This window comes from Pecten maximus, chromosome 4 (assembly GCF_902652985.1).
Source record: "Pecten maximus chromosome 4, xPecMax1.1, whole genome shotgun sequence".
NCBI classification, from domain to species: domain Eukaryota; kingdom Metazoa; phylum Mollusca; class Bivalvia; order Pectinida; family Pectinidae; genus Pecten; species Pecten maximus.
This window is the reverse complement of record NC_047018.1, coordinates 25,368,892-25,382,572: the sequence shown is the minus strand read 5'-3', so window position 1 is coordinate 25,382,572 and position 13,681 is coordinate 25,368,892. Positions and strand designations below refer to the sequence as shown.

General features: G+C 37.2%; 1 protein-coding gene across 1 annotated transcript in view; it reads left to right on the top strand.

The window, feature by feature from the left end:
* Positions 1–1,901: 1,901 nt before the first annotated feature.
* Positions 1,902–13,681, top strand: part of LOC117325602 (COBW domain-containing protein 1-like) — a gene marked incomplete in the record, with an annotated part of 17,339 nt that continues 5,559 nt past the window's right edge. The window contains 6 exon segments of the mRNA XM_033881946.1: positions 1,902–1,990; positions 3,075–3,161; positions 3,677–3,763; positions 4,528–4,624; positions 5,290–5,381; positions 5,690–5,749. Coding sequence (XP_033737837.1) covers positions 1,984–1,990; positions 3,075–3,161; positions 3,677–3,763; positions 4,528–4,624; positions 5,290–5,381; positions 5,690–5,749 — 430 coding nt within the window.

Sequence of the window (13,681 nt, the reverse complement as noted above, 5' to 3'; positions counted from 1 at the left end):
AAACAACATATTAGACATTATTTTGACCTGTTATTTGATCCAATATGGAAACGTACACTCATATACAGAAACGTATTGCTGGGCCACGTGATTATTTCAAAATTTCGAGTTAGTATCTCGGGTTGATAGAACTCAAATTATCGAAATTTCGGCTAAACATGAAGTAACGCATCAAGACAGTCAAACACATCCCTCATCAATCATGAAATTGTCATTTTATTCACTAATTTCTTTGTCTATTGAATTACTCTATTCTTGGTTCAGACAGAGACATATGTATGTATGTCTCTGATTCAGACATTTACATTTTATAAGAAAACCCTAAAACTGCAAACAGAGACGTATATACAAGTCTCTGCTGCAACGAACCTTTCGGGAACCATGCAGTCTGGTCAATTGTCTATTGGCATATTTGTATACTTAAAACCTGATCAATGAAAATCTTATGGATTTAATCTTTGAATAATTATAAGTATAAGGATATTGGATAGTTTAACAGACACAGGCAGACATGTGTACAGCTGGTCACCAATGTCATAAGTTTATCTTATTAAAATACAGATCACCATTAGGCCCTATCAGGTCTCTGGCCCTATACACTACACATTATGACGTTATTTTAATCAGATTGGTCATAAGTCAATCAAAATCAGTCACATATTATTATTATTTCCACACTCCCATTTTCTCGCACACAACTCCTGTATGTTCCACTTACTACAACTGTCAAGCAGTTGTATTTTCGTTGTTGGCATTTCATAACTTTGAAATCTATCGAATCAATTTGTAATCACATCAGCTTTTCTATCTCAAAATTTCGACTTACTACAATTTTAGTTTTAAAATTAATTATTTGTTGAAAAGAATAAAATAATTTGGGAAAAAATGCTCACGTACTTATATCAATCCGTCTTCTCCTTGACATACGCAAAACAAGCAAAAAGCCCGAAATTTTGATAAAAAAAATCGAACTTTTGAGATTCATTTTTTTTTTAGATTGCATGTTGAAATTTCGAGATAGTTACTCAAAACTTTGATACGAAGTCGAAATGTTTAGATAATAACTCGATGGGTGCGTAGTTAGAAGTCATATTTTGCAGAAATCGTTATTAGGCTCCGTCTCGGATCAAATTTGGTCACACCCACTCGGTCGTTTATGACTACCTAGCTATAGCGAATGGACACCGAGCCATGTCGTAAGCCTAACAGTCCTTTGGACCAAGCGAATTAAAAAAGCAAAATTACACTTTAATTACTGACTAAGTTGCAGCCGAGTTGATCAGATATTTTCATAAATCTGTTGTTTTGTCAGAAGTTACCATATGCAATTAACGAAACAATATGAATATACCCCACACGTTCTCAACAGTTATATGACGTCACGATAACAATACAATGAAATCACGTCGACATTGTCTTGCACTGATGTAACGTCAATATCAGATTCATAAGAGGGTAAACAATGTAAAAGAAAGACAATTGATTGCCCCCCCCCCCCCCCCCCCCTCCCCCCAGTAGATGTAAACACAGACATTTTTAGTAGTTTGCAAAGTTATTAAAAATCCAGTTAAAGGTTTCGGTAATATGATAGGTATAAATATTTTTTTGAATTATTTGTAAAAAAAGGGTATTCATTGTGATCACATTATGCTATTTATCATATTTATATGTAATGTATTGTGTGGAAGGCCTTAGTAATTTTGTAATAACTTGTTTAACTTAGTCTAACTTAGTTTATTCTGAACGCAGGCATGATAATTGCCTCTCTATGTCTGATCCTTTATGCTTTTGAAGCAAATAAAATATGCTTAAAGAAAAAAATCACACGTCCATGATCAGTCAGTGAAACATATCAATCGCAACCGAAAGTTGCCGGAAATTTCCCCACGATGGTATGCGATGGGAACATATTGATGCAGTTATTCCCCTTTGTTCACTCTTCTTAGTGTTATTGTCACAATCAACAAAACCACGTGAAAGAGAATGACAGGTGAGATTGGTTAATATTGTTACATTACGCACCGAAATATGATATGTTGTCGATTTGAGTGTGGAATTATAATGTGTGGATCAGTTGACCTAACTCTGTTTGTTAGATTTGGCTTTGTTTATTAACAGGCTGGACGACGAAAGTGTCGGTTCTTTCCTACCTGCCTACTGACACTGACTGTGATGTAGGGAAATATATACATAAGCATACTGTTCCAAGCACCATACATAAAAATGCACGTAGCTTGCAAACTGCATGTTGATAAGTATAGGACAATCCAAAGTGGAGGAGATAACTATTTATCAAAAATCATTGATATCCATATATAAATTCCATTCATTTCTGGATATTAACAGCTGGTAATATATTTCTATTATTTTAGCTAGCTAGCTATAGCTTAAAAAAAACAACAAAAAAAAACCCAAAAAAACCCCAACAAAAACATCATTATCCAATGTAGAATTATTCTCTCAATGTGTTAATAGGATGTATTGGTGTTGAGTTTATCCTTTCAACTTGGTCATCTGACTGTTAAATGATTGTGTCTACTGGAATCTAAATCTGGAATTGACAAAACCAATATAGTCATGTGGATATATCATTATTGTGAATGTTGGGGAATGGATAATTGTCAGTATATTGTGACCTGGTTTGTGTTGATGGTACTGTGTACAGATACATGACGTAAATACATACCGTACATGTATAGTGTTTCAGTGTGATGGTACAAAAGGGTTTGTCAGTGGGTTATGAACATCGCCTTTAGATGACCTTAGGGTTTGGATGACATGAATTTCTTGTTGTGGGTGAAGAAATCACTAGCTGATTCATCCATCCTTCTTCACAGATAACAAAATGTGATGTACATGTTTCAATATGAAAATCCAGAAAGGAAAATGGTGTCTCACCTCGCACATCTATAAACCTGTTTCATTGACCACTGAGAAATAAGCCCACTGCTTTTAGATTGAGACCAATTTTCTACAACAAATGTAAAATAAAACAGATGTAAGTGACCCAGCTGTCTTCTTATTTGATGTCTGCTGTATGGTTACCCTAATCAAATGTTTTGTATTTTGTGAAGATATGTCTGATGATGAGGAAGAAATGCCTGACCTTGTGCCAGCAGAGGTCACACGGGTGCCAATTACAGTGATCACTGGATTTTTAGGTAGGCTATAACAAGATACTATCAAAGTCACAAAGATCAAGGTATGAAAGAAGGGCAGCAACTCCAGAGTCCAGGTTTGAAAATGATCCTGCCGACATGTTTCGGCCGGCCTAGTAGCAGGCCGTCATTAGAGCATGTCAATTTATTAGTGTGAATGTTACATTTTGAAGCTGAATAACAATGTTTGCTGCTCTTCTTTCGTACCTTGATATTTCTGCTTTGTAAGAGCGCCCGGCATGCCATGTGGTATCCTCCTGAGACCTAGAAGAACTTTTTCCTAAACTACACGGAATGGACGTTGGTTCTTTGGGGATTTCCCCTCTTTAATTTAAGTCACAAGGAATTCGTTAATTTAATCCTTGATGAATATTTGTGAATCGTAATTTTTTGAGGGAACTCACTTTGTTCATGTAATATTTAACAACTCTTTAATTTTACTGAAGAGATTACCAGTAATTTACTTTTTGTGATTCATCTTTTCACATGCTACATTTAAGTTTATGATATATTTTCAGGTGCAGGGAAAACAACTCTGTTGAACTATGTTTTATCTGAGCAACATGGAAAAAAAATTGCAGTCATAATGAATGAATTTGGGGAAGGTAAGTTTTTCTTTGGTGAAGAGTGAAGTAAAAGAAATGTAATCTATATGTTGAAATGAAAGTTGTTATGTCATATATTGTATTGAATGATTTGATCATTGATTAGAAGATACAAGTAATTGTGATGATTTCCAAAAATCTGTTTATGCCTATATGCTGATTCTCTTTAGCATAATTATATATATAAGTCATTTGGTCTTTGGACTGACTTCCTGAGGCACTGGTTGGGGTCTGATTTCCTGGGACAGTGACTATATGGTCCTATTTCTTTGAACAGTATCTGTAGTTCTCTGGGACACTGGCTATATGGTCATAATGATTAATTCTTAATTCTTTTGAACAACATCTGTGGTGTAATTATGTTCTGGTTGTTCCAGAGACTTGCTACTTGGTCAGCAATCTGGTATTCTGGGCTAAGGTCTTTGACATCTGATGTGTGACATAGTTACAATTAACAATTTTTACTGTGCTAAAGATTTCACTGGCTCTGCAGTGTATTTTTTAATCTGTATAAATATTCTGTAGAGGAGATCTTTGCATGACATTTTAAGCAGTCACAGGGACTTGGCATGGGAATCTGTGTGAAGTCCCCGTGCCTTTACTTGTTAGCAGGGGATGATGTAGTGATTGTATAGTTTTGCTACAATAACACTACACATATATACATGTATATATTTGATACTGAAAGTGAATATAGAATTAAATCCATTTTAATAGAAGCACTTTTCCTGTAGAAGAATTAAAATCTAATGTTGTACTTACAGGCGAATCTGTGGAGAAGTCAATGTCTATTGGACAGGAGGGAGAACTTTATGAGGAGTGGTTGGAACTCAGAAATGGCTGTCTCTGTTGTTCTGTCAAGTACGTATCAGTTACGTAAGACTATCGGTAAAGTATCAATTAACCTCACTGTTAGTCCCCTACTGGTGAACCTGGTGAGAGGGGGGAGGGGTCAGTGGAGACTCTACCATTATGTATACCTATAGATACACTTATATTTGTATATATAACACCAAAGTTCTTTTGCAGCTTCAGACCTTGATGGGTTTTGATAAAACTTCACATGCTAATGTAATGATGTAAAGTACCATAATGTCTTTAACAAGTTTAAGTTTCAAGGTTGTTGGATCAAGGTCACCATTACTATTTTTTAAGAAATCATTGCCAGTGCTCTAGAGACTTGATTTCTTGGGGGATTTTGGATAAAACTTCAGACACTTGAAAATGACCATAATAGCTTGTGGGGGCTGGTCAGGGACTTGTATTGCTTTAGCAATAACCACGATGCTTGTTTTATAACTCATGATGTTAATTATTGGTCCTGCTCATATTTCAATGGCCTATTAAAAAGTAGAAGCACATGATAAACTCCTGTGACAATATTCAGTATATCTTCCTCAGTGACCCTGATATTTCCAAGGGTTGATCTATATTAAAAGTCCTGCCTTAGAATAATGAATACATAGAATGTCAGAGAATTTTTGCTCTTCAAATGCTTAATTATATATTTTGATCTTTTTACATAGAGATAATGGGGTGAAGGCCATTGAGAATTTGATGACCAAGAAAGGAAAGTTTGACTACGTCTTGTTAGAGACAACAGGATTGGCTGACCCAGGTGGGTACACTTGATGTAATACTCCTCAATCTTGAACTTATATAATTAAATTCAACAGTCTGAAAAATCTGAAGAACAGAATCCATGTAAAGATCTAATTAACATGAAGAATGAGTGACATTAGATATATTTAACATGAATATCTCTCTCACAAGGTATGAATGTTGCATGCTAATTGTCAGAGCATAGGATAACATTGAATTGTGATTTTCTATTCAGATAAATCACTTTAATGATTTAAGTTTTCATAAGTTTCCATAATAAAAATTTGATAGCCTTAGTGAATAACAACTTTTCTTTTTTTCCAGGACCAATCGCTTCCATATTTTGGCTGGATGAGGAGCTTTGTAGTGACATATTTCTAGATGGTAAATTTATTCCTAATTATTTAAATGCAACTTTTACTCTTCCCAAATCAGAGATGCTTTCTTTACACATTTAGTTTTTTTTGCATTCATTATGGATGCTGTTTCATTTCAGTGATAACACAGTCTTTGGATGCATTGTGTGTAAGGTTTATTCAGTAAAACAGATGTTTTAGAACATGTTTATGAATATTTCATCAACATCGACCTTAAATCATCATATATGCAGTTGCATTCCGTAGATACAGATATCAATACAGTTTATTGTAGTAAATCATGTATATAAATACATGACATACATGTACTATATTCACAAATAGAATATATTATGCACACAAAGTAACATTATTTAGAGTCATTGGCATATAATATGAAAAAGAATAGAAAAGCTCAATCTAATGATACCTTAATAAGAGCATGACAATATGAAGTTAATGCTTCCTGTTTAATATTAAGTTTTACTATATATGTTCTGTAATATACATATTATATCCCCAGTTCTACAGTGGGTACACTGTGTAATATACTTATTAGTTCCTCCCCAGCTCCACAGTGGGTACACTGTGTAATATACTTATTAGTTCCTCCTCAGCCCAGAGTGGATAACTCTGTAATATACCTATTATTTCCTCCCCAGCTCCACAGTTGATACACTGTGTAATATACCTATTAGTTCCTCCCCAGCTCCACAGTGGATACACTGTGTAATATACCTATTAGTTCCTCCCCAGCTCCACAGTGGATAACTCTGTAATATACCTATTAGTTCCTCCCCAGCTCCACAGTGGATAACTCTGTAATATACCTATTAGTTCCTCCTCAGCTCCACAGTAGATACACTGTGTAATATACCTATTAGTTCCTCCCCAGCTCCACAGTGGATAACTCTGTAATATACCTATTAGTTCCTCCCCAGCTCCACAGTGGATAACTCTGTAATATACCTATTAGTTCCCCCCCAGCCCAGAGTGGATAACTCTGTAATATACCAATTAGTTCCTCCTCAGCTCCACAGTGGATACACTGTGTAATATACATATTAGTTCCTCCTCAGCCCAGAGTGGATAACTCTGTAATATACCAATTAGTTCCTCCTCAGCTCCACAGTTCATACACTGTGTAATATACATATTAGTTCCTCCTCAGCCCAGAGTGGATAACTCTGTAATATACCAATTAGTTCCCCCTCAGCCCACAGTGGATAACTCTGTAATATACCTATTAGTTCCTCCCCAGCTCCTCAGTGGGTACACTGTGTAATATACCTATTAGTTCCTCCTCAGCTCCACAGTGGGTACGCTGTGTAATATACCTATTAGTTCCTCCCCAGCTCCACAGTGGGTACACTGTGTAATATACCTATTAGTTCCTCCCCAGCTCCACAGTGGATAACTGTAATATACCTATTAGTTCCCCCTCAGCTCCACAGTGGGTACACTGTGTAATATACCTATTAGTTCCTTCCCAGCTCCACAGTGGATACACTGTGTAATAAACCTATTAGTTCCTCCCCAGCTCCACAGTGGATAACTCTGTAATATACCTATTAGTTCCTCCCCAGCTCCACAGTGGGTACACTGTGTAATATACCTATTAATTCCTCCCCAGCTCCACAGTGGATAACTAATATACCTATTAGTTCCCCCTCAGCTCCACAGTGGGTACACTGTGTAATATACCTATTAGTTCCTTCCCAGCTCCACAGTGGATACACTGTGTAATAAACCTATTAGTTCCTCCCCAGCTCCACAGTGGATAACTCTGTAATATACCTATTAGTTCCTCCCCAGCTCCACAGTGGGTACACTGTGTAATATACCTATTAATTCCTCCCCAGCTCCACAGTGGATAACTAATAAACCTATTAGTTCCTCCCCAGCTCCACAGTGGATAACTCTGTAATATACCTATTAGTTCCTCCCCAGCTCCACAGTAGATACACTGTGTAATATACCTATTAGTTCCTCCTCAGCTCCACAGTGGATAACTCTGTAATATACCTATTAGTTCCTCCCCAGCTCCACAGTGGGTACACTGTGTAATATACCTATTAGTTCCTCCCCAGCTCCACAGTGGGTACACTGTGTAATATACCTATTAGTTCCTCCTCAGCTCCACAGTGGTACACTGTGTAATATACCTATTAGTTCCTCCTCAGCTCCACAGTGGATACACTGTGTAATATACCTATTAGTTCATCCCCAGCTCAACAGTGGGTATACTGTGTAATATACCTATTAGTTCCTCCTCAGCTCCACAGTGGATATACTGTGTAATATACCTATTAGTTCCTCCCCAGCTCCACAGTGGGTACACTGTGTAATATACCTATTAGTTCCTCCTCAGGTCCACAGTGGATAACTCTGTAATATACCTATTAGTTCCTCCTCAGCCCACAGTGGATACACTGTGTAATATACATATTAGTTCCTCCTCAGCCCAGAGTGGATAACTCTGTAATATACCTATTAGTTCATCCCCAGCTCCACAGTGGATACACTGTGTAATATACCTATTAGTTCCTCCCCAGCCCAGAGTGGATAACTCTGTAATATACCAATTAGTTCCTCCTCAGCTCCACAGTGGATACACTGTGTAATATACATATTAGTTCCTCCTCAGCCCAGAGTGGATAACTCTGTAATATACCAATTAGTTCCTCCTCAGCTCCACAGTTGATACACTGTGTAATATACTTATTAGTTCCTCCTCAGCCCAGAGTGGATAACTCTGTAATATACCAATTAGTTCCCCCTCAGCCCACAGTGGATAACTCTGTAATATACCTATTAGTTCCTCCCCAGCTCCTCAGTGGGTACACTGTGTAATATACCTATTAGTTCCTCCTCAGCTCCACAGTGGGTACGCTGTGTAATATACCTATTAGTTCCTCCCCAGCTCCACAGTGGGTACACGGTGTAATATACCTATTAGTTCCTCCCCAGCTCCACAGTGGATAACTGTAATATACCTATTAGTTCCCCCTCAGCTCCACAGTGGGTACACTGTGTAATATACCTATTAGTTCCTTCCCAGCTCCACAGTGGATACACTGTGTAATAAACCTATTAGTTCCTCCCCAGCTCCACAGTGGATAACTCTGTAATATACCTATTAGTTCCTCCCCAGCTCCACAGTAGATACACTGTGTAATATACCTATTAGTTCCTCCTCAGCTCCACAGTGGGTACGCTGTGTAATATAACTATTAGTTCCTCCCCAGCTCCACAGTTGGTACACTGTGTAATATACCTATTAATTCCTCCCCAGCTCCACAGTGGATAACTGTAATATACCTATTAGTTCCCCCTCAGCTCCACAGTGGGTACACTGTGTAATATACCTATTAGTTCCTTCCCAGCTCCACAGTGGATACACTGTGTAATAAACCTATTAGTTCCTCCCCAGCTCCACAGTGGATAACTGTAATATACCTATTAGTTCCCCCTCAGCTCCACAGTGGATACACTGTGTAATATACCTATTAATTCCTCCCCAGCTCCACAGTGGATAACTGTAATATACCTATTAGTTCCCCCTCAGCTCCACAGTGGGTACACTGTGTAATATACCTATTAGTTCCTTCCCAGCTCCACAGTGGATACACTGTGTAATAAACCTATTAGTTCCTCCCCAGCTCCACAGTGGATAACTCTGTAATATACCTATTAGTTCCTCCCCAGCTCCACAGTAGATACACTGTGTAATATACCTATTAGTTCCTCCTCAGCTCCACAGTGGATAACTCTGTAATATACCTATTAGTTCCTCCCCAGCTCCACAGTGGGTACACTGTGTAATATACCTATTAGTTCCTCCCCAGCTCCACAGTGGGTACACTGTGTAATATACCTATTAGTTCCTCCTCAGCTCCACAGTGGTACACTGTGTAATATACCTATTAGTTCCTCCTCAGCTCCACAGTGGATACACTGTGTAATATACCTATTAGTTCATCCCCAGCTCAAAAGTGGGTATACTGTGTAATATACCTATTAGTTCCTCCTCAGCTCCACAGTGGATATACTGTGTAATATACCTATTAGTTCCTCCCCAGCTCCACAGTGGGTACACTGTGTAATATACCTATTAGTTCCTCCTCAGGTCCACAGTGGATAACTCTGTAATATACCTATTAGTTCCTCCTCAGCCCACAGTGGATACACTGTGTAATATACATATTAGTTCCTCCTCAGCCCAGAGTGGATAACTCTGTAATATACCTATTAGTTCATCCCCAGCTCCACAGTGGATACACTGTGTAATATACCAATTAGTTCCTCCCCAGCTCCACAGTGGATACACTGTGTAATATACCTATTAGTTCCTCCTCAGCTCCACAGTGGATAACTCTGTAATATACCTATTAGTTCCTCCCCAGCGCCACAGTGGATAACTCTGTAATATACCTATTAGTTCCTCCTCAGCTCCACAGTGGGTAAACTGTGTAATATACCTATTAGTTCCTCCTCAGCTCCACAGTGGGTAAACTGTGTAATATACCTATTAGTTCCTCCTCAGCCCAGAGTGGATAACTCTGTAATATACCTATTAGTTCCTACTCAGCTCCACAGTGGATACACTGTGTAATATACCAGGGATTTTCCTACAAATTTTCAACTTGGCCCAGGGTTCATTGAATTTGGAATTTCTACGTGACAAAATGTGACATTGGGAGAAACAAAAAATAGCGAAATTCATACAAATTTCCGTTTTTCTTTGATGAATATTTCCTTTATATTATTTTTGTTTTCATTTTGGGAATGTTCAAAAGATTTTTCAGGGGAATTTGTCCTTTTAACGGACCCTGTTTCTATTGTAGAAAAATCCCTGTATACCTTTTTAGTGCCTCCTCAGCTCACAGGTGCCTGACTCGTTTTATAAAATAATAACATATAGAGTACATATAATTCTCATTTATATGTACTCTATATGTTATTATTTTATAAAACGAGTCTGGCACCTGTGCTCAGCTCAACAGATGATACACTTGTATAGGACTGCTAAGATATCAATCAATAGACATACATAACTACCAATATATTTAGTTAATATTCTACACAGCAGTAGAAATAGAATTAAAACTTTCTAAACATATTTATTGTCACAGTGATTAATATACTATTTTCATGCAATTTTTTTTGAATTGTCTGATCCCTAAAATTCGTTAAAATGACTGTCAGAAATTGTAACTTCACATGTACATGTATATTGTAATGACACAGCTGTGTAAATGTATATTATAATGATAAAACTGTGTACATTTACATGTTTATTGTAATGACACACCTGTGTACATTTACATGTACATGTTTATTGTAATGACACACCTGTGTACAAGTACACCTATATTGTAATGATTCAAGAAATAATTCACGATCAAAGTTCACTTCCAAAAGTATGTTCTAATCTTTCATGCGATTGTTGAGAGGAAGAATGCTAGAGATTCAAAAACAGTAAAAGTAAGAAAGGCAGTAAAATAAAGTTTGTCTGCGTATTTAGCAATTGTATGCCACGTGATCATTTCCTTCTGTGAAAGAACAGTTGGGATTCGGTTCTTTTCGATTGGCTGTGTTATGGTGTTTGTGTTATCCGTCTCATCGATTGAATCTAAACGCATGATAGTGTGACTTTTAATGGAATACTTTCTCTCTGGAATTTGCTTCATTTGATCGTTTACATTGGATTCCACTCTACCATTTCGGAAAATTTTGTGGAAACACGAAATGAAGTTTTTAATCCACTGTGGAACAGATTCGTCATTGTCGTATTTATTGTGTGTTCTAATTTGAAACATGTTCACAATGACGATGACAACACTAATACCTAACATCGAGAGCAGATAATACGATAGTTGGGACATTGGGTCTGACGAAGCCGGCATCCTGTCACTAACTACTGTCATATACACTGTGAATGCAAGTAGAACTGTGATGCTATACGACACTCGTTCCCCGGAATTAAACGGAAGAATGAAGACGAATGGGTTGATCACCGCCAACATCAATATTGGTATCACAACACTGACCATGAAGTTTAACGGTCTTCTGTCCACGGTAATTGAAAAGGAGGCAATGTCGATGGTTTCATGGGTCCACGAAGGTTCTTGTTGATATAATATCCCATTCACTATTAATAGAGAAATATTTTAAATTAATCGTTGGGTCTGTTGTGTTGAGCCAAACCTGTTCTGTTAAATATCCGTATGTAGTGATTTGAATTGTGCATGTTTGTCGATCAAACGGAAATTCAGAAACATCAGGTGTACATGTTGCCTGAAATATACTTCCAGGTGCCCAGTTGACTAAACCGTTTGCTCCCACGGTGACCACAAAATGCTTATTGCTAATAGGACTAAAGTCCTTTGCTGGGTTAATCAAGTACATCTTTGGAAGCCATATTTTTCTCTGTGAAAATGTTAGAGTTGCTGTATTGTTGTAAATACTTGGATCCCATACCAGACTTTCATCTGTCCAGGAAAGCAGAAGAGCGGCCACTACCGAAATAACTCCGGAAACTTCATTGAAATCATTGATGGACACAATGGCCATGCTGACATCAACAGAGACCGGCCTAGTCTGGTCCTTAACTGGTCGGATTTCTCTGGAGTAGTTCACCATCAGGTCTGCCATCAGCGTCTTCACGTCGTTCATGGTATTAGCACTGATGGTCTGTAGACATACTCCTGTGATTATAATGTAAAATAAAAAGAACATGGCTTTGGTTTATATACAAAATAACCAGTCTCTTGTGATGAGAACCATTCCAGTCTCTCCGTTCTTTTGTACTTTACACTTGTTTTTAGAAATGTCAGTTTGATGCTGTCATCAAAGAGTCTGTCTGATATTGTAAACAATTGGTTGTCTCTTTTGTCCTATTCCTACCACACAGGATCAGTTAATGAAGTGTCACGATCCTCCCACCTTTTAGTTACGTCAAATCGTGCTGGGTTAATGCACTCGTTTCCTGTGAATGCGTCACTGTTACTTCTCCAAAGTAAATACTAAAGCTGTGTGTAATTATCCTCGACCATCCATGTTTAATTATTTGTGTTTCATCCCCCGTCACTTCATAAATCGATTATTCAAATTGCCGGACATGAATTAATGATAACAGGTAATGTACGGCTTATAATTGTGTAAATAGAGGTTACACAACAAGTGATTGTTGAATATGGAATTTATTTCACACGAGTAAGTTAATTTTTTAAAGTTACTAAAAGATGCGAGCTGTGTAACTTTTGAAAAATAACGAATGTGAAATAAATTCCATATCCAAAAAACAAAAGTCGTATGACCTGTTTCTACCACAACAATATCAGCTTGAGTCAAAGGGAAACATGGCCAAGTCTTATTTCGCGTATATAAATAAGGTGTACAGGTGACGGCCGGGACCCGGTGATGTGACGTCATTCGATTATTTATAACATCAATAACAATTATAGTTCGGGTCAAAGTTCGAATTATTCACCAATTAAAAGACCGGAAGGTCATATAACATATATTTTTCCAACAGTCATTTATACTTTATACTGATTCTTATGCATAACAAGAGCAATTACCAACCCTATGTTAGTGGTGTTGGTGCTAAATATGATTTTATATCTTGATAATCTGCGTAATATACATTGATTGTACGACTATAAATTCAATATAACTTACATGATTATTGCTGGTTAACTGCTTTCTTTTTGTTATGAGTATTTGTGATGTTTATTTTTGTACAAGTTCATAAATTTATATACGGTTATCTGTATAATCAAACGATGTATCGTATAGGGTTCAAAGACACTTCCTTTATACTCTAAATAACAATCAATAAAAAGTACTTTAACGTTTATTATGTATTCGTGTCCATAGGAGATGTTAATATTATGTTGTATTTTGATTGTGTGATTGATTGGAACTTTATACGTTCATAAAATGGATACATGAG